General features: G+C 36.6%; 1 protein-coding gene across 3 annotated transcripts in view; it reads right to left on the bottom strand.

Annotated features, from left to right (window-relative positions):
* Positions 1–2,024: 2,024 nt before the first annotated feature.
* LOC123546501 (SH3 and PX domain-containing protein 2A-like) overlaps positions 2,025–23,181 on the bottom strand; it is a 50,078-nt gene continuing 28,921 nt past the window's right edge. For all 3 annotated transcript variants that reach the window (XM_045332837.2, XM_045332839.2, XM_045332838.2), the window contains 7 exons: positions 19,886–19,996; positions 15,027–15,144; positions 12,304–12,532; positions 10,686–10,958; positions 9,229–9,372; positions 8,435–8,566; positions 2,025–7,892 (listed from right to left, as the gene is read on the bottom strand). In XM_045332837.2, coding sequence (XP_045188772.2) covers positions 5,733–7,892; positions 8,435–8,566; positions 9,229–9,372; positions 10,686–10,958; positions 12,304–12,532; positions 15,027–15,144; positions 19,886–19,996 — 3,167 coding nt within the window. In that variant the 3' untranslated portion in view covers positions 2,025–5,732. The remainder of the gene's footprint in view (positions 7,893–8,434; positions 8,567–9,228; positions 9,373–10,685; positions 10,959–12,303; positions 12,533–15,026; positions 15,145–19,885; positions 19,997–23,181) is intronic.

The following is a 23,181-nucleotide window of genomic DNA, read 5'->3' on the forward strand; positions in this document are numbered from 1 at the left end:
ATTGAAACTCTAAACATATTTTAATATTCCTGCTTCTGAGAGAACAATTCAAATAGTCAAGCATTGGCTGTCTTACGTACAAAGTAAAAATGTTATCCATTCGTCTGTACGTCCGTCCGTCGTTCGTCCATACTTTCCATTAAACAACATCTCCTCAACCACCAGGCCAATTTTCTCATGGATGTTCCTTGGGTGGTCTTTAACAATTGTTCAAAGAATTGAATTCCATACAAACTTCTGGTCGCTATGGCACCCGAAAGGAATTAAAATCATCTTGTCCAAAACCACAGGCCCTAGGACTTTGATTTTGGTATGTGCCATCATCTAGTGGTTTGAACAAGATTGTTCAAATTATCCCCCTAGGGTCAAATATTGCCCGGCCCTGGGCGTCACATTGTTTATATAGACTTATATAAGGAAAACTTTGAAAATATTCTTGTCCAAATCCACAGGGCTTTGATATCTGTACTTAGCATCGTGTAGTGGTCCTCTAACAAGTGTTCAAATTATCCCGCTAGGGTCAAATATGGCCCGCCCTTGGGGTCACATGGTTTATACATACTTATAAGGAAAACTTTTACAGTATTCTTGTGCAAAACCACATTGCCTAGAGCTTTGACATTTGGTATGTAGCATTGTGTAGTAGTCCTAAACAACAGCCTTGTCAATTGAATGACTATAGAAGTTAAAAAAGAAAAGCAAAATTATGTAACAAGAGGGCCAAGATGTCCCTAGGTCGCGCACCTGAGAAACGCACCATAACAGTGTAAACATGTTTGACCTAGTGATTTCATGAAAACGAATATTCTGACCAACTTTTATTAAGATTGGGCCAAAAATTTAGTCTAAAACAAGTATTTTCTTTGATTTGACCTAATGACCTAGTTTTTTGGCCACACGTGACCTAGATTTCATCAAGGCAGCCATTATGACTAAATTTTATGAATATCTAGTGTAAAATGCTGCCCCTATTGGCTATTGCATACAAAAGGTTTTTCTTAGATTTGACCAGGTGACCTAGTTTTTGACCCCAGTTGACCCATATTCAAACTTGACCTAGATTTTCTGGACAAACATTCTGTTTGTTTGTTTGTTTGTTTTCCGTTTTTCAACAGTATTTCAGTCATGTAACGGCAGGCAGTTAACCTAACCAGTGTTCCTGGATTCTGCAAGTAACTGCCAACTTCCCCACATGAATCAGAGGTGGAGGACTAATGATTTCAGACACAATGTCGTTTATCAAATAGTCACAGAGAACATACGCCCCGCCCGAGGATCGAACTCATGACCCCGCGATCCGTAGACCAACGCTCTACCTACTGAGCTAAGCGAACGGACTAATTTTGATCGAATTTCATGATGATCAGATGTAAAATGCAATCCCTGTAGCATACGCAAAGTTTTTATTTGATTTGACCTAGTGACCTAGTTTTTGACCCAAGATTACCCATATTCAAACACAGCATTGCTCAGGTGAGCTAAAATTGCATGTCAAATCATCATACGGAACACATTTCCATTAGTGGGTGCCGAGTATCCAGATTATACATACAAAAGCTAAACCAAAAATAAGCTGCGAAAAGGGGCATAATTTTGCAAAAAGCAAAATAGTTACAGAACTTGTGCAATGTAAATCAGTTTATCACAGTGAATAAGTGTGTGAAGTTTCAACACATAACCACTAGTGATTACCAAGATACTTGCTTACATACAAAAACCAAATCTTGACGCAATCACCAACGCCTGGGCAAGTGAACACTCTACATCCTATTCTTTGAATGGTTGTGCTAAAAATTTGTATTTTCTCATCAAACCATGGTCAGGTTGTATTATGGACCAGAAAGAACCAATTTACCCAGGATTTTAGAAATATAGCTCCATTTCATCATATATTCACTCCTAAGACATCATTTCTTCCTCAATCAATGTTGATTTTAGTCAGAGGATCAATATAGGGCCAACTTAAATTAGCTCTTTTGTTATACAATCCAGTTGCATTTCAAATAAAAGACAGCAACAGCATATTTTAAGAAATAAGTTTATTATACACAGCCTTTACTGTTAACAAATCATATCAACAAATGTATAACAAAAATCATCAAAAAGTAAAAAATTGTATATATATATATAATTATATAATTACATTCGTTCTATTAGCAAGAGCAAGATTAATAGGCTAAGTGTATATGTTCATAATTAAAGATAAAGACTTTACTATAATACAAACAATTCTTTAACAAGATGATTGTACATGTAACATACTGTAAGAGTAAAAATAGCTGAATAAGGCCAAACTAATGGCAAAAAGGCACTTTCAAAAAAACCTTGAGGCATAGTTTGCTATGATGCTACAGCCTCACTGAAACAAACTAAGAGATAAGGCCCCAAACATCGAGCTGAACTTTTCATAGATTCTTCCGAAAAACTATTGGTTAAGACACCTGTGCTAAAAGATAAAAATTAAGGATAAAGGCAACTAAATTCTACAAAGATATTTAGATTCATCATACAAACTAAGGCTTAACGTACCTGTATTCTGCTAAGATAGTAGAAGATTTAACCGTTTATAATATGAAAGTTTGTGAAAACAGAATCACTACATCATACAGCAGAAAAATATATAAATGGTTCTTTCCAAGAATTTCCATTCGTAACATTATTTCTGTAATACTAATGTGATGTATTTTTCTGAAGAAAACAAGCAAGTAAATTAGTACAGAATTTTCAAGTTTTTCTAGAATGGGCCCAAAGACCTTGTACTAAATTCTCGCCAAAATAAATTTTCTCTTAAGGTATTTACATCAGATTGCTGGGTACCAGGCTCGGAAACCAACCTCTAAACTTCAAGTGACTTTCCAACTTTGATGGTGGAGGAAGACCCCCCAGGTGCCCCTCCGTGCATTATTTCATCACGAGTGGGCACCTGAGTAGAATCACCGACCTTCCGTAAGCCAGCTAAATGTCTTCCCCACATGAAGAATTCAACGCCCCAAGTGAGGCTCAATCCCACATTGGCGAGGGGCAGGAGATTCAAAATCAGCGACCTTAACCACTTGGCCATGGAGGCCTTTAGTTTTACAACTTACTACCAGGTAGTCTAAATCTCTTAAAGATCCAGTCTAATATTTTAGTTTATAAGGATCAAACTGGCACAAGAACATGTTTCAAAGGGCAAGTAGGCAATGCCATAAAAATGAACTCAAAAGAGTATACATAATTATATACTTGATTTTTATATATGCTATGGTTAGTAGTTATCTCAGCTTGAAAATTAGTAACATAATAACAAATTAACCATTCAATTTCATCGGATTAAAATCACAATCATTTGAAAAGATAACAATAAAAAGTGCAAAAATTAAAAATCCTTTCCCTATACCTATAAATTAGAACTAAAATTTAAGTTTCATTAATCCTAAAACTTTGTAGCACAGTGAATTAAGCCATGTACTCTCTTGTACTCAACAGACTAAACTACGTGGACAGTAACCCTTTATTACCAAGAGAAACACTAATACAATGTATAAAATGATTAATATGCCCCCCAATGACATAAACCTCAGAGGTAAATTGCACAGGCTAAAACTCTCCTAAAAAAATTAGAACTTACCTAGATTGTCTACAAGCAATGACACACCAAAAATCAAAGTGGCCACATTTTTGACAAAATCAAAATAATATGAAAACTCATGATAAGATGGTAATTCAAGGAACATTCCTGCAAAAACATTACAAAATTGACCAGCAGTCTCTAATGAGAAGATTCTAGACTTTCTCACTATATATGTACAGAATTTGTCTGCATCATCAGGCAGAAAGTTACATGGCATCTACAGTGATAACAAGGTCTTCCTATTGTTTGATCTAGTTAGTAACCTAGTTTTAGACCCCAGATAACCTAGTCTTGAACTTCATCATGATTTCATAAAGACAAACACCCATTTGCATAAAGATAAAGTAAAAATATGGTGTGTAAACAAGGTTTTCCTATTATTCAACCTATTGACCTAGTTTTCAGCCCAGAATGACCAAGTTTCGACCTAGTCCGAGAATTCGTAACGGCAAACATTTAGATCATGTTCCATCAAGATTAGACAAAAAAGTGACCTATTCATAATTTTATCATGACATCACAGTACATTAAGGGTTCTAACTGACCAATCAGAGAGCTGCATTTTCCAGTACCTGCCAGTTTCCACTTGTGTATAACAAAGTATATTTACAATGAACATATAGTGACTTTAGAAATAAATATCACACTATTTTAGAAATCAAATCAAGACTTTTCACTGCACATGCCCCAGATGATGCTACAAACATTACCTTTATTTTAGTTAAAAGTTTGAGATTTTACACAGGGAATCTATGATAAAGTCCGAGTAAAATGTAATCAATACCCAAGTGAAATTAGTATCAATCCGCAATGTTTTGGACATGTTAAAATTATGAAAAGAGTGTGAACAAACGAAACCTGGAAGCTGGACAATGGACCATCAACCCAAACTAATAACTTACCCTGAACATTTGGTTCTGTTGCGATAAAACCATCAAACCAGATCTAACAGTTTCCTTGATCTGTAGGTCACCATTACAACAACATATATGTATAGTGAAAAAGGTTAAAGGGCCATAAAATCCCTTTAACCTGAAACAGTTTTTCACCCTACTTTCAAACATGATCTATTCTACTTTATTAATATTCTGACCCAGTTTCTGTATGACTGTGACAAAATTGTGACTTCTTAAGCAATGTATGCTAAAGTGAGCTAAAAAAATGCTTGGGCCATAACCTGCCTAAAAATGATCCCACTGAAACTAAATAAAAACCTGGTTTTTAGATACAAACATGCATACCAAAAATCACGAAATTATAAGCATGCATGAAAACGGGTCAAAAACGGACTGACAGCATTTGTAAGAATTTAACCATTCAAGTACAATATCAATACAATGTTTACATGAAAACACACATGCAAAGCATAAGCTCTATTCTAATATGCTTGTTTCTGTTAAAAGATGCTTACGCTTAAATGACATCAAGTTAATGTGCGATGTCGTCAATGTTTTTGTTGCGAGCAAAAAAGGGCGCTACTATATTTTTCTACTGTTTAAGATAAAGGGCATATCAGAATCAAAATAATGTATAGAAAAATTGTTTTACTCAAATTAATACACTCAAAATCGGTTATACGTCCGCGGAATAATTTCATGAGGTCTTTTCGTGTATTAATAATGTTAAAACACTGTTTTACTATACACTTATTTCTTAATTAAAGAATATGTTTACATGGCATTGCACGGAATTTTATGATACTAAAAAATAGGTTACTGTCTTTCTATATGTTTTGAAGCGTATCTATTTCTTCTCATCCACAGTCTCCAATAAAAAAATAATATTGCACATGATTTGAAGAAAATTAACTTAATGTAAAGACATGAACATCTCTATTAATATGTGCAGGAACTCCCAAAGAAAATAACACATGCACACATAATTTTCAAAGGAATGTAAAAAAAAATTGTTACATTGATACAAAGAGATTTGAAAGGTCACATGAAAATACTGCCTAGAGGAGACATTTTGTTCCAACAGCATGTCTGAAACAAACATTAAAAATTTAAAACATACAGCAAAAATGCCAAAAGGAATTTTGACATAGTCTGATAGTATGACTGAATGAAAAATCGGAGTGCTATAACACTGGACTGTAAATATTTTTCATCTGTTAACATTAGACTGTAACCTCATCAATATATGATGCTGGAATCCAACCTTCACTTCCAGCAGTCTCTATGTACCACCAACCACCATCTGGGTTCTCCAGAACACTCACTTCCTGTCCAGCACTCACACTTAACTCTCCTTCATTTTCAGCTATAAATTCTGTATTAGTTCTGAACACAGTCTGTTTGGAACTAAAAGACTGTGAACCAGTCCAACTATCTTGTTCTCCTCCTTGACCTGCTTGTACCTTCTCTAAATATGTGGATGGTGCCCAGCCTTCACTGCCTCCACAACTTACATATGACCAGCCTTCTGCTGTTTCTAAAAGTTCAACTTGCTGACCTGTGGAAAGTCTGATCTCTCCCTCATTATGTCCTGCAAAATCTGCTATTGCAGAATAAAGGTTATTACCACTGGAAATATCACATGTTACATTGTTATTTTCAATGTCAGAATTACTATTGTGATTTTCAAATACTGTTTGTTTTGAGTTCTCCTTTGATTTAGAAGGAGTATTACTTGAGCTTTCAATTCTTCCAGCACCTATACCACCAAGTCTTGCTTTTAATACATTAGCGAGGTTTGAAACCCCAACAGGTTTAGATTCATCTTCAGAATCAGTACTTTCTCTTGAATCTGCCCTTTTCACATGTGCTATTGGACTTGCAGACTTTGGTTTAGTGGGTAAAGAAGGTACTACTTTCCCTGGGTGTTTGTTGGTTGTGTCTTTCTCTACAGGGGATTTTGGTTGTGGTGGGAGTGGTCGAGATGAATACTTTTGTGGATCAAGACCTTTCGAGTCTGTTGCACTGGGGGAACTTGATCTGTGGACTGGTGCAACAGGAAGTTGTCTCCCTTGGGGAGGTTTCTGTACTTTTAAAGTAGTTTTTGGTGATGGAGGTGTAGCTGGTCTTGCTGGCTTCTGGAATTGTTTGACTGCTGATTTTGCTGGTGGGAGAGGTTTACTCTCCCTATGTGACATTTCATTTCCGGATGAATCACCTACTGTTTGTCTATTTTCAAATTTTGCTTTTAGAACATTTGCCAAGTCACTCACTTTATGAGCACCAATATCATCTTCACCTGAGTCAGATTTTCTAGGTTTTGTTATTTCAGTATTACTTTTAGCCCAAGATGGCCTATTTGTTGTTGGTGGTGACTGCTTTTCTGGCTTCTTCACCCAGGATGGCTTTGCTGGCATCTGTGGTGCTTGACTTGCATTACCTGGCTTTAAAGGAATACCAGGACTTCCAAATCCTGGTTTCTTCAATGGTGAAGGAGGACCTGACTTAGTCTGATTATGAACTGGCTTTAAATGAACTTTTGGATTCACATTTGGTTTAGATTTTTGAGCTTCAGATTCAGTTTTCTCACTGCAAGTGCCTTCAAACTTAGCTTTTAAAGCACCTGTTAATCCAGCTACATTGCTTGATCTTTCACTTGGAGCAGCATCACCTATCTTACTTTTAACTGGTAATGTTGGTTTAAATTCTGCTGGTTTTGGTACAGCCTTTTCATTATCCATTGCTGAAAACTTTGCTTTTAAAGCATTTGTATTTCCAACAACACTGCCATTACTTTCATTATTACCTGCATTAACCTGACCATCAGGTTTAACAGGTGGTTTAGGACCGGAGTCAACAGTCTCTGAATTATGTTTCAAAGGAACTGATGGCTTTGATTTCTCATTCAATGGTTTCATAGGCAGTGACGGTGGTTTTGGTTTATTGTCTAGTTTTGTGTCAGCTTTTTTCGGAGGTGTTGGTTTAAGAGCTGCACCAAAAGGTGCTGGTTTAGGTTCACTTGTTGTTTTCACTGGCGGTGCTGGAGGTGGAGGTTGCATGTTCCTATTAGCAGGAGGAGCTGGGGGTGGGGGCTGGCTGCTTCTATCAGCTGCCTTTTTTAATCCTGTAAGTTGCCCTGGTAACGGAAAACCACCAGGAATTTGCAATCTACCAGGCTCAGAATGTCCACTTGGGCTACGGTCTTCCTTCGTGTCGTTTTCATTGAGGAAGTCTTTCTTTGGAGGTGTAGGTGGAGGTTTGTTTCCTTTATTAAGCTTAGCTTTGATGGCACTTGCTAAATCCCCTACAGTTGACGATCTTTTACTAACTTCTGTATCATCATTAGTAAGGTCTTCTCTACTTCTAGATGGTGAGGGAGTCTTCTACAAATGTTAAACATTTAATTAGGCATCAGGAAACAAGATGTGCAATTCAACTATTATCATTTAAGAAATATTTAGAAGGACAAAGGCTACAGCAGAAGTATGCATTGAAGTATCTGAAGCAACAGAAATCCTAAGTGTGCAATATTTATCACTTCAGCATTCAATTTTACCGTCTGAAATAAGCATTATTTGCCATATACTAATTATCAAACGTTTTGATCTCGGCTCTATGATGTCAATTTCCAAGATGCAAATAAAGTTCCTGCTTATGTTATCTCTGCAATCTGCAAATTCATGTCCCTACAAAAGAGCTGCTTTGCAGGGAAGTGCAAAATCTTATGCTCAACAAACTGAATAATTTGGAAGTATATTACTCCATAACTCCTTCCTGAAATTCTGAAAGTATATAGAGTATCACTCGCATATTTTTGTTAGCTTTGTTTAAAATAATTGGAACTTACAGGAAAAAGCTTCGTCCTACTTAATTGAAGTTATTCAAATTGTTAAAAGCAAGAAACTGTGATGTAAATTAAACTTACATTTACAGCTAATGGTGAGGGTACTCGTGCCTTTTTAACTGGCTCTACACGTTCTATGTATGCAGCTGGTGCCCAGCCCTCTTTATCATCTATCTCTATATACCACCATCCATTCTCACTTTTCTCTAATACCTGGAAGTATAACATTGGACTGAGATTACACTGAAACAAGACTCCAGCAATAAAGGAGCATTTGTCATATCTGCAACCATAGGAACCACATTTTTTTTTACTAAAACTAAATTGACGGACCTGCATATTCTTCAAATACCGGTAACCTACCATCTTTGAACCAAATAACACACCATCTTTAAACCTGGTTTCATTGAGAAAGTTGTACTTTTTTAAGTTAAACCATGATCTGTCCTTCGTGACTGATGGATGGACAGACAGACATATGGACAAACAGACAAAATATTATGGTGTGGATACTTCTATGTACCATGATTCATGAAAAAATGTTTGGTACTGTCCTTATTGAGTTATGACATCCACCTTTTCTGACTGATGGATGCACAGATATGAACAAGGAGAGATACCCAGACAATTGCGCTTATTTATTGCAAATAATTAGACAACAAGAAACATAGGAATTCCACAAGAAACATGTTTTGTTTAAAAAAAGTGGTCATATTCTATTATACATATTTTCATCTAGTCATGCCATAAACAACTTTACGAAGTATGGATAAACAGATGGACAACTGCAGATCTGTATTCACTATTAATTTTCATGTGACTTAAATAACAAGTTTAATATTACATAAATATTCATCCAAACTGGACTACTATACCTTGACACTTTGTCCTTCATTGAAGCTGATACCATCACCAACAGCATCAGAAAATGCAGCTATGGTAAAATACTCTGAACTGAATGACTCGGAGTGTACTAATGCAGGTCGAGGGGTTGTTGGTGTAAAACCTCCATGGCTTGGCTAAAATACATAATTAATAGATTTCTTATACTTTTCAGTGTCCTGTTGTTTCTTTTAATCATCTGATCATATGGAAGGCAAAACTGATGGATATAAATGCAAATTTTGTATTTTGCCATTATAAAATTCTGTATTATCATGTAAGTTACAAACAGTTGCAATATTTCAAATATTTAAACTCATAATAACTCACAAATACCTATAAAATCACTCTAAATACAGTTACTATGATTCCATGTAAACTACTGTGACCTGAACATCAACTTACTGTCATAATATACTTTATCTAAAATATCACTTTAGGCCATCAGGTTTGTCCACTCTGAACCTGCATTAACTTACTGTCTACTACTCCCCTGCAACCGACATGATCCATTAATGAGCCCTGTCGATCACAGTTGTAAAAAACATTTTGTACTTCCAATATTTTTTATTTCTTGTCTAATTATAATTTCCAATTCATATATAATGTGTGATACAGAATCAGTCTGTGCCTCCTGTTTATTAACAATAAAACCAGTTTTTTTCAGACGTAATCTGCTCTGTAATATGTGCCACGAGTTTAATTTGAAAGTAACAACACTGGAGTAAGGTTCTCTCAGAACCACACATCCTTTAAAATAATATTGCTTTAATATTTGAGATAAACTTTTCTGTGTAGGGCAATTTTTGTGGGTAGGTGATATGAGGGCATACAAAACATATTTCATTTAGGCCTTAAAGCAAATATCTATGCTAACATATTCGCAAAATGCATTGTCTAATGAATGATAAACAAAATGTATTTTTCTGTATGGCTTTTACATACATACCTAAATCAGTTTTCACAACATTTCTAGTTTTTGACTCGAATATTTTACATCAAATGTTAATAAACAGCAGATATTTCACCAATGCTCTAGTTACTGATCAGAAACCATATGTTGTATGATCAGTAACCAAATGGTGTATGATAGAACAGACGGACTGAGCTACCAACATAAGCAAAACAACTTACATACGGGGACATACATACATTTCTGTACAATGTAATACATTACTGTAAAATCATTTAATTTCGTGGGCATGAAATTTCTTTGTTTTGGTCAAAACCGCAATTTCATGGGGATATGAATTCATGGATTTCAACTTTTGAACATAAAATGGATGGGAATTTTACTTGTTGTTGGGATTAAATTTCGTCGATTGACTCAACCATGAAAATTAGCCCCACAGGAATATTAATGATTTTAAAGTATACATCCTACAGCAAGTCACAAATTATGATGATGATTGTGTTGCAGATAACTATGAAGGTGAATATAAACTGATACCCTAACTGAAGGTCTAGGTGGAGGCCGTGTGGAACCATATCTCTTCAACGATCGTGATTTCATGCTCTGTATACTTTCATAAACTTTGTTTGTTTCGGCACATCCTTTCTTGTCCTCACGTAGGATCTTGCTGAGTTCTTGTACAGAGTAGTTCTCTTCCTCTTCCGGCACCTCATAATCATCATCATCATCAAATACATCATCATCACTTTCAATCTGGGAAGTTGTTATAGTTGGTCGAGATAGTGGAACAGTATTTGTGTCCGAGTCATCCTGTAAACATACATTTTATGTCAGATATTACTTCTCCAACTTGCAATTAAATGAAAACATGGCCAAATTTTCAAGGGTACGGAGCAATTAAAACATACAAAAGAAAATGGTAGAGAACCATGAAAATTATGCGAGTCAGCCATCAATGCTCGAGCCAGACTACAGTAGTTCAAAACTGCTTTGTGTTAAGCACCACTCTTTTTACAAGACAATATTTAGATATGTGAAAACATATTCCCTCCTTTTACAGCTTATTCTGGAGACAAGTCTAAAATTTCCATCACCTGATTGGTTCTTAAAACTGACAGAATGGCCAGGAAGCATTCTAAAAATGGTCTCAAGGCTAATATCAATCATTCTGAACCCAAATCTGCAAATATGGAATTTAAGGGATAGCTTTGTTTTTAGCAATAACCATTTTACTAAAAGATATTAGATACATTTGACAAATTAACTTGACATTACAATAAATAACACACATCCAGTCTCCTTTACTAGATTTCTTTCTGTTTTTCCTATACTTTAATTTCTGAGAATTCAGTATCTACTTATAATTGTTCTCAAGTTACAGAGAGGAAAATGTTTTCAAGGTTCAGGCCCCTGTGACCTTGACCTGCAACTTACTGACCCCAAAAACATTAGGGGTCATCTATTTCATACGCCCAATTCAGCTTTCAAGATTGAAGATTCTGGGACAAGTGGTTCTCATGTTATTCTGCAGCAACCATTTTCAAGGTTCAAGCCCCTGTAACCATGACCTTAGACCTATTGAACCCTAAAACATAAGCCCAAATGTTGCTACCAAGTTTAAATATTCTTGGTAAACTGGTTCTAAAGTTACAGAATGGAAACTGTTTATTCTACATACAGACGGATATACCAACATGTGCAAAGCAATATACCCCAACTTCATTGAAGCGGGGCAAAAAATGGGCATATTTATGGACATATTATAGATAGTGTTTAATAACTAGAACATTGTTGCTATGAGCAAGGACAACAAATTCAAACAGAGTATCTTGAGTAATGAAAAAGATATATTGGACTTCATTAAAAAAAAAATTAACCAATGCAGATGCTAATGCCAGGATGAGTGCAATAACCTGCCTTATTATTTATATGAGCTAAAATGTCTGGCAATTGCCTGTGCATTTTCCTAATTTTGTGAATTATACACTTGATAAAGCATTAACAGAAAAAAATGACTGAAGACAAAAAAATCTTCTTTGCATATCTAAGAGTAAGTAGTTTATTATATATTGTGATATACATTTAATACCTTCATAAAACACATTCTCCCTTTGCCAAAAATGTATTAAAACTGAAAAGAAATTTATAAACAAACCTTTAACAAATCACTGACTTCCATCAAAGATTTGACAATCTGTGGTCCTCCACCTAATGATTCACTACCAGAATTGGTCTTCCTTTCACTGTTCACTATTCCAGTTTTCACTCTTTCATGTTTCAGTTTTCCATTTTTCACTTTTTCATGTTTGTTTTTCTTGAGTACCTTCACAGATTCAGTCTGTATTAGAAATGTAGCTGGTACATAACCTTCCTGTCCATTGTACCTGGTGATAGAAAGAGCAGATACTGTTTATGTTAGTGACTAATTAGCAACAAATGTTTCAGAAGTTAGATAAAACAAGAGCTGTCTCCTTAGGATGACACATGCCCCCGATGGCACTTTGAATGAATAGTTATGGCCGATGTTAGAGTTTAGGACCTTTGACCTACGGAGCTGGGTCTTGCATGCGACACATCGTCTTACTGTGTCACACATTCATGCATAGTTATTTTAAAATCCATGCATGAATGACAAAGATATGGTCCGGACATGCCCATCAATGCACTATCATGAAAAATGATCTTTAACGTCTAAGTGTGACCTTGACCTTTGAGCTACGGACCTGGGTCTTGCGTGTGACACGTCGTCTTATTGTGGTACACATTCATGCCAAGTTATTTGAAAATCCATCCATCGATGACAAAGATATGGACCGGACACGCCCATCAATGCACTATCCTTTAACGTCTAAGTGTGACCTTGACCTTTGAGCTACGGACCTTGGTCTTGCGCACTGCACGTCGTCTTACTGTGGTACACATTCATGCCAAGTTATTTGAAAATCCATCCATCGATGACAAAGATATGGACCGGACACGCCCATCAATGCACTATCCTTTAACGTCTAAGTGTGACCTTGACCTTTGAGCTACGAACCTGGGTCTTGCGCACTGCACGTCGTCTTACTGTAGTACACATTCATGCATAGTTATTTGAAAATCCATCCATCGATGACAAAGATATGGACCGGACACGCCCATCAATGCACTATCCTTTAACGTCCAAGTGTGACCTTGACCTTTGAGCTACGGACCTGGGTCTTGCGCATTGCACGTCGTCTTACTGTGGTACACATTCATGCCAAGTTATTTGAAAATCCATCCATCGATGACAAAGATATGGACCGGACACGAAAATTGCGGACAGACCGACAGACCGACAGACTGACAGACCGACAGACTGACAGACCGACAGACGGTTCAAAAACTATATGCCTCCCTTCGGGGGCATAAAAAAATCTTCTTTCCTTTTTGGCACTTTTGCTTACAAATCTGTGATTAAATGACATTATAATTATGCTCAAAGTATTTATTTCAAACAATTACAATGTTTAACATGCTACTATTCTCCTTTAATAATTGGAGCATCCCTCAAGAGTAAGGCATTGATTTTACAGGCTGCTTGTAGAAATGCAGTCAGATGTGGGACGTCAATATAATATAGGTAACTGGCATTTCACAGTCATGTTATCAACTCCTATTTTAACTATTGTGAGTTACTGTCCGGTAACCATAAGTCTGACAAATTTTAAGTTGGAAAGGGGCCATAACTACATATAAAATTAGTGGGTTGTAGCCAAAGTTGAACTTTACCTGCATTTCATGATGTTATTACACCTATGTACCAAAAACATTTAAATCTATCAAGAACTGGCAATTGAGTGTTTAATGACTCCAATGGTGGATGAATATTACACAACATGATGTGAGAGATAAGATGGGACATCTATTTTAAGTTTGAATCAAATGAATTTTGTTATTACTGAGATATAGTGAAAATGCATCAAAATTAACCTCAACTTCTAAGTAAAAAGGGGCATAATTCATGAATAATTGGTGTCAGAGTTATGCACCTTGTGTCACATGATGGGTGATAAGGTGGAACATCTTTTTTTAAGTCTGAATCAAATCGATTTAATAATAACTGAGATATAGATTTCGTGACGGGACCCAATGCGACAAAACTGACACCTATATAGCCTCCCCATACATGTTTGGTGGGGATATAATTATGATTTCTTCTCTAAAATTATGACATAAGTTTACTGCCAACCTATTCTTCAAACTTTCCTCTCTTTTCAGGCAATACATTAAATAGAAACTAACACCAAAATATACACTGAGAGCAGACCAGACCTAGACTATCAGTATTATCATAGACTGTGATTAGAAACAATCAACAGATTAAGTCTCATATACAGCTTTATAATCTCAAAACCAGATAAGCCACAGCCTTCTTAAATTTCCAGCTTGCCCCTCCTGCACCTGCAGCTACCTCCATACATTACATTATAAGCCAGAAACATTTATATGTTTCCAACAGCTCCTCATTGAAGCTACCTCCATGCCTCACATGCCATCGCCTTCAAGGTTTTTCTCAATCTATGCTACAATCTCACATCTATTTTCTGCTTCTCTCCTACTTCTATACCTTACCTAATACACCAACATCCTTCAATATTTTTCACTATCATGTCTAAAACTGCTCATCTTTCCATATATCATTGAATACGCAACTATCCTTCAAGGTTTTCTTCTAACACATCTACAACTGCTCTGTTCCTCTCTCTATACCATACCTAACAAGCTGCTATCCTTCAAGATTTTTACACTATAATCATGTCTACAACTGACACTCTCTGAATACTTTACCTGACAAATTAAGCCACCATCTTTCACGATTTTTCGTTATCCTGTCTACTGTATCTCATGCCTTACCTAACAAGCCACCATCCTTCAAGGTTTTTCTCTATTACATCTACAACTGCTCCTCTCTCCATGGAAATCTCATCGTCCCCTTCCCCTCGAAATTCCTCTGTACACAAATACTGTTGCTCTGAAAAGTTTGATACTGAAGGACTCAAACAACCAATGTTACAACCAATATCAATAATCATCAGAATAATTTTCATTGATAAAAATACATCTATTAAACAAAATTATTATGATAAATTCAATTAACCCTTAGCCTGCTAAATTTCTAAAATGGACTGGTCCATCATTCAGTTAGGGCAGTACCACTTATCATGCAAAGGGTATTCACTGAAAATTTACTGACTGAATAGCGAACAGTGCAGACCATGATCAGACTGCACGGATATGCAGGCTGATCTTGGTCTGCACAGGACGCAAAGGCAGAATTAATTGCTGCCAGCAGGCTAAAGGTTAATAAATGGGGCGTTAAATGCCCATTTGCAAGCATAGTCTGCCATGCAGTAAAAACGGACAGTGAACAACAAATACTGTGGGTGAGTGTAGTGAAGGAGTGGGTGGAAGCCTACTGAAACATTTACTAAGAAACTGAAGGTGAAATGAGGGAGTGTTGAAAGACAGTATGGGAGGTTATGATGGGAACTTAGAATCAAGTTAGCATTAGATATGTATTGGGGGGGATGTAGAAATTGGGGGTGGGGGATGCCACCTACTTAAGAACAACAGGAGTTGTAAGCCTAGTTTAGTCCTGAGGAAAATATTTTTGTTGTTGTTTTTTTTATCTGCTTTGACATCTCACTAACACAGCTATAGGTCATTATGACACCTTTCCACCTTTTGATGGTGGAAGAAGGCCTCAACTAAGCCCCTGTGGATATTATTGCATCACAGGTGAGTAGAACAATCAACCTTCCATAAGCCAGCTGGGTGGCTTCCTCACAGGAAAGAACTCTAAATCCCAGTGGTGAGGCGCAAGTGATTCAAAGTCACCACTTAACCATGGAGGCATTACTCTAGTTATTGTGCGGACACCAGCAATTTCCTCAATTTTAACAAATTTAAAGTCTATCATATTGAAGATAATGGTTCAAATTAGTTGGTTATTGACCTTGATCTAGACTTTATAGTGAAATGTTAACATATGCTGTTTAATTATTAAAGAGAACAAAGACAATTAGATGCTCACGGGCAGCATGTCGAGCCCGTCAGCTGTCAAAAGGACTGGGAGTTGCACACGACACTCTGTCACATTGAGGCAAACATTTATGCCAAATAAAAAAAAAATTGCAAAAAGTTACAATATAAGTTATTGGTAGAGACAACAAAGGGAAGTAAATCTTAAAAAAACAAGAGCCATGTTAGACATGGCCAATCCCCCCGCCGGGCATATTATAATTGAAGGCTAAAATTCCTGGCAAGTGTTTGAAAGTATTAATTTTGGGGAAAGCTTTGAAGAACCATTTAGTTGTGGTCCGCATCAGGGGTTTTAAAGATGTGGAAGAAAGAATAAGTCAGTGGTGAGGTGGTTTACTGCTAAATTTTATTAATTTTCATGAACAGTAAAGCTATGATGTTTTTCTATACGGCTACTGTAAAAAGAAGGAATGGAAAGCTAACAGGGAACATGAATGCCAGAATGTCACAATATATGCCCATCACAGCAAATTTGTTTACTCTAGCAGCTGTATTTGCAAATGGAATTTTAATTTTGTGGTTGTTTAGTAATCATTGTAAGTCTTTTGTTTTTCTAAGTCCACAAAAAAACTCCTTACCAGGTAGAGATATCTTAAAATACACCTAAAATTGGAAAGTAACATCCATGTTGTACCACAGAAAAGTGGTCTTGTTTTTTGCCTACGGTCAATTATAAAAATGTTACAATATAAGTTACTTATAGTAACAACTAAGGGAAGTTAATCTTGAAAAAAAAAAAAAAAAAAAAAAAATTGTAAGTCCACACAAAAATCTTTACCAGGTAGAGATTGGTCAAAATACACCTCAAAATTGGATGTAGCATGCATGTTGTACTACAGAAAAGTGGTCTCGATTTTTCCCTACGACTAGTAATGAAAAAGTTACAATAAAAGCTATTTAAAGTAACAACAAAGGGAGGTAATTCTAAAGAAGGGAACTGCGCATGACACTTCGTCTCATGATGGTGTATAATTGTGCCAAGTTACATCAAAATCCCTCCATGCATGAAGAAGAAATGCTTCGGACAAAGTCATTCCTGTATCTGACCTTTGGCCTCTAAGTGTGACCTTGACCTTAGACCTAGGGACCTGGATCTTGCGCATGACACTCTGTCTCGTGGTGGTGAACATTTGTGCCAAGTGGGAGACAATCAAAATCCCCTTCACTGAAAACTGACAGGGTGTTACAAAATCCCCTTCATACTTTCGCAGGGGGTATCATAATCCCCTCTGTGATTTTTACTTATTTCATCAAGTTCAAATACAACTATACACAATTTAAAAGTCTATTGCATAAAGCACGTAAATACAATGCCTTTAGCAAACATAATTTAATTTGGAGCACTGATATCTATATATCTATAATGAAAATCACAGAGGGGATTATGATACCCCCTGCAAAAGTATGAAGGGGATTTTGTAACACTCAGTCATTTTTCAGTGGAGGGGATTTTGATCAAGGGGATTTTGATATACACTCGTGCCAAGTTATATCAAAATCCCTCTATGCATGAAGAAGAAATGCTCCGGACAAGGTTTTCATTCTTGTATCCTTTGACCTCTAAGTGTGACCTTGACCTTAGACCTAGGGACCTGGTTCTTGCGCATGACACTCCGCCTTGTGGTGGTGAACATTTATGCCAACATATATCAAAATCCCTCTATGCATGAAAAAGATATGCTCCGGACAAATATTTTTAAGAAAATATGATAAAGGGGAATAACTCAAAAAATAGGCAAGGTAGAGTTATTGTTCTTGCACATTGCACTTCCTCCCAATGTGTTCTATCAGTGTATGAAGTTTGAAGAAAATCCCTCCAGTACTTTTGGAGTTATGCTCCGGACAAAATGTTTTAAGAAAATAAGATAAAGGGGAATAACTCAAAAAATAGGCAAGGTAGAGTTATTGTTCCTGCACAATGCACTTCCTCCCAATGTGTTCTATCAGTGTATAAAGTTTGAAGAAAATCCCTCCAGTACTTTTGGATTTATGCTCCGGACAATTTTTTTTAAGAAAATAAGATAAAGGGGAATAACTCAAAAAATAGGCAAGGTAGAGTTATTGTTCTTGCACACTGCACTTCCTCCCAATGTGTTCTATCAGTGTATGAAGTTTGAAGAAAATCCCTCCAGTACTTTTGGAGTTATGCTCCGGACAAAGATCGTTGCGGACGGACGCACGCACACACGCACGCACGGACGGAGAGCATTTCTAATATCCCCTTCGCCTTTGGCGGGGGGATAAAAAAAAAAATTCTAAGTCCACACAAAAATCCTTACCAGTAGAGATAGGTCAAAATACACCTCAAAATTGGATGTAACATGCATGTTGTACTATAGAAAAGTGGTCTTGATTTTTCCTTGCCACCAGTAATAAAAAAGTTACAATATAAGCTATTTATAGTAACAACAAAGGGAAGTAATTCTATGTTCTAACGCATGACACTCCATCTCATGATGGTGAACAACTGTGCCAAGTTACATCAAAATCCCTCTATGCATGAAAAAAAATGATCCAGACTAAGTCTTTCTTGTATCTGACCTTTGACCTCTAAGTGTGACCTTGACCTTAGACCTAAAGACCTGGTTCTTGCGTATGACACTCTGTCTCATGGTGGTGAACATTTGTGCCAAGTTACATCAAAATCCCTTTATGCATGAAGAAGAAATGCTCCGAACAAAGTTGTCATTCTTGTATCCTTTGACCTCTAAGTGTGACCTTGACCTTAGACCTGATTCTTGCGCTCAACACCCTGTCTCATGATGGTGAACAATTGTGCCAAGTTACATTAAAATCCCTCCATGCATGAAGAAGCAATGCTCCGGACAAAGTTCTTATATAATTTGACTTTTGACCTCTAAGTGTGACCTTGACCTTTGAGTCAGGAACTTGGGGTTTGCGCATGACACTCCGTCTCACTGAGGTTAACATTCATGCCAAATATAAATGAGATTGCTCTATGCATGTTAAAGTTATGGTTCGGACAAACAAATCCGGACGGACCACGGACGCACGCACTGATGCACGCACTCACTCACGCACTTACACCGAACAGCTATATGGACAGCTATGTCTTCGCTTCCGCAAGCGGGCTCGACAAAAATCTGGAGTTATTGAGTGAACACGGTCAATTCTGACTAATTAAAGGGCCATAATTCTTTAGAAACTGCTTCAAACTGGCTGCTTATTGAACTTGACCTTCATTTTATAGAAATTAGGAGTTTAATTTAGTTCTGAGAAAATATACTCTAGTTCTTGAACAGACACAGAAAATTACTCTTGAGTTGACACTGTTGATTTTGGCAATTTAGACAATTTAAAGGGCTGTAACTCTAAAGACACTGGTCCAACTAACTGGTTATCAAACATGACCAGATTTTATAGAAATTCACACTTTTCTCCAAATTCCAACATGTAAAAATATAGGTTGAATTTTAGTATAGTAAAGAATAGTGAAAATTAATTTGTCTTAAGTGTTTCTTAACTTTCAAACTCACTGAGTATATATGTGCTAAAATGCTTTCAACCCCTAACCCAACTGGTGTCACAACCATGCTTTTTCATCCAATAAAACATATCTTTTTCAAGAAAAACAAAAACCTGAGAGTGATTAAAATAAAGCTCAAACTTTCTTCACACTCTTCTCAAGTATGATAAATGATCTTACTTACCTTCTCCAGGACTGAATTTGACAGTAGAATCCTCTTTAAGACCATCCTCCCTCTCCAGGCAGGTGCTTGGTACCCAGCCTTGTTCATCCTCTACATTCACAAACCACCAACCTTACAAAAATTACAAAGTACAAAAGATGATTTCCTAGTACTAGCAGAATCATAAACAAGTCTTCCCAACTATGTAAAACTGCATTGCCCAAACTGGTTTGATCATAGGTGAAAACAATCCAATTATGGCTGTAAGCAAGACTTGTGAAATTCTTAAACAGAGTATGACATTTAGTTCTAGGATACACAATTCTGCACTTGTTTAACTACTGAAAACAAGGATGACAATTCTCCAAATTTAAGAATTAACTTAAAGAGAACAATCAGTACAGCCAGACGTATTATAATCTGTACAGTGAGGGGTATTACAATCTGTATAGCCAGGCATGTTAAAATCAGTACAGCCAGAGGTGTTACATCTGTACAGCCAGGCATGTTACAAACTGTACTGCCATGTCTGTTATAATCTGTAAAGCCAGGCCTGTTAAAATCAGTACAGCCAGGCATGTTACAATCTGTACAACCTGGCCTGTTACAATCTGTGCGTTAGGCATGTTACAATATGTACAACCAGACACATTACAATCTATAGCCAGGCAAGTCACAATCTGTACAGCCGAGCATGTTATGAACTGTACTGCCAGACATTTTACAATCTGTACAGTCAGGTGTGTTACGACATGAAAAGCCAGGCATGTTACAATCTAGACAGCCAGGCACTTTACAAACTGTACTGCCAGGCACTTTACAATCTATACTGCCAGGAGTATTACAAACTGTACTGCCAGGCACTTTACAATCTGTAAAGCCAGGAGTGTTACAATCTGTACTGCCAGGTATGTAACAATCTATACAGCCAGGAGTGTTACAAAATGTACTGCCAGGCAATTTATAATCTGTATAGCCAGGAGTGTTACAAACTGTACTGCCAGGCACTTTACAATCTGTACACCCGGGCATGTTACAATCTGTACTGCCAGGAGTGTTACAATCTGTACAGCCAAGCATGTCACAATCTGTACAGCCAGGAGTGTTACAATCTGTACTGCCAGGTGTGTTAAAATCTGTACTGTCATGCATTTTACAACCTGTACAATCAGATGTGTTACAATATGAACAGCCAGGCATGTTACAATCTAAACAGACATATTGTATTACAATCTGTACAGCCAGGCATGTGACAATCTGTACAGCCATCCATGTTACAATCTGTACAGCCAGATTACAAACTTTACTGCCAAACATTTTATAATCTGTAAAGCCAGGTGTTTTACAATCTGTACAACCAGATGGGTTACAATCTGTACAGTAAGGCATGTTACAATACCTACAGCCAAGTGTGTTACAATCTGTACAGCAAAGCCTGTTACAATCTGTATAGCCAGGCATGTCACAGATTATTTTCATTCATGTGGAAAAGTTTTATTCATTACATATTTACAGCAAGCTTATTCCTTTCAATAAGAGATATATGGCCTTGTGTTGAATCACTGTAAAATATAACTTGTTAACTTTTCATTTCCAAATGAGGTAAGAGCATGAAAGTAGTCTTACTTTGACAACTAGCTCTTATCAGATTATTCAACAAATATCAAGTGTTTAAAATGACACTGGCTTATAATCCTAATCTGAAGTGAGTTGTTCACAAACAGACTTGTAAACTGTAACTTGTCAAGGAACATAAAAAATATTATTTGATTCATTCTTAAGGGCAAAACAAAATATCAAATTCCATGCAGGAGCAGTAGATGTTGGGAGTTGAGTAGTTTGTCAATTTGACTCTATTAGGTATAGAATGACGAAAATTCGACTTAACAGAAAAAGTTAACATACAATAAAACAAGAGGGCCATGATGGCCCTATATCGCTCACCTGTTATCATTGCACTTGAGGACAAGAAGGTCCTCAGAAAAAATATCTATGTCCACAGGACAGGAACAACAAAGGAAAGAAATTTAACCAAAAAGAAAGAAAAATTCTTACAAGGTACAGATATGTCAAAATACACCTAAAAATTGGAGGTACCATCCATGTTGTACCACAGAAAAGTGGTCTCGGTTTTTCCCTACGGCCAATAATAAAAAAGTTACTAAAAATAAGCTATTTATATTAACGTAAAAGGGAAGTAATTAAAAAGAAAATTATTGTAAGTGAACAAAAGAAGGATCTGCCAAATAAATCTATTAACATAAATGAAATTTCAGATCAGTATCTTCATTAGTTACGGAGATATACCCATTTTAATTTGAAATAAAGGGAGGTAATTTGACATAGTCAGTCCATAGTTATCTACCCTGATTGACTCAGTCCAACTAATGATAATAATGAAATTTAAAATAAGTCCTATAAGTACTTACTGATATAAATCCATTTTGACTACAATCAGGGGAGGTAATCAGATATAAAATAAATCTGGAACCTAGGATTAGATCTGATTTGTCATGGAATCCAAGATTTATTGTTGCTCAAGATATTTTGGAAGTTTGTATCAAATAAGACCATAAATAAAGACTCTATATGGCTGCAAAAGCCAAAACAGCCAATTTTGGACCTTCAAGGGGCCATAACTCTGGAACCCATGATGGAATCTGGCCAGTTCAAGAAAGGAACCAAGATCTTGTGGTGATACAAGTTGTGTGTAAGTTTGGTTAAAATCAAATCATAAATGAAGTTGCTATTGTGCAGACAAGGTCAAAATAGCCAATTTTGGCCCTTTCAGGGGCCATAACTCTGCAACCCATTATGGGATCTGGCCGGTTCAACAAAGGAAGTGAGATCTTATAGCAACACAAGTTTTGTGCAAGTTTGATTAAATTCAAATCATAAATGAAGCTGCTATTGTGCAGACAAGGTCAAAATAGCTAATTCTGGCCCCTTCAGGGGCCATAACTCTGGAACCCAAAATGGAATCTAGCCAATTCAAGAAAGGAACCAAGATCTAATAGTGATACAAGTTGTGTGCAAGTTTGGTTAAAATCAAATCATAAATGAAGTTGCTATTGTGCAGACAAGGTCAAAATAGCTAACTCTGGCCCCTTCAGGGGCCATAACTCTGGAACCCATAATGGGATCTGGCCAGTTCAAAAAAAGGAACCAAGGTCTTATGGTGATACAAGTTGTGTGCCAGTTTGGTAAAAATCAAATCATAAATAAAGCTGCTATTGTGCAGACAAGGTCAAAATAGCTGATTTTGGCCCTTTCAGGGGCCATAACTCTGGAACCCATAACGGGATCTGGCCATTTCA

Source organism: Mercenaria mercenaria, chromosome 9, assembly GCF_021730395.1.
Source record: "Mercenaria mercenaria strain notata chromosome 9, MADL_Memer_1, whole genome shotgun sequence".
Classification (NCBI taxonomy): Eukaryota; Metazoa; Mollusca; class Bivalvia; order Venerida; family Veneridae; genus Mercenaria; species Mercenaria mercenaria.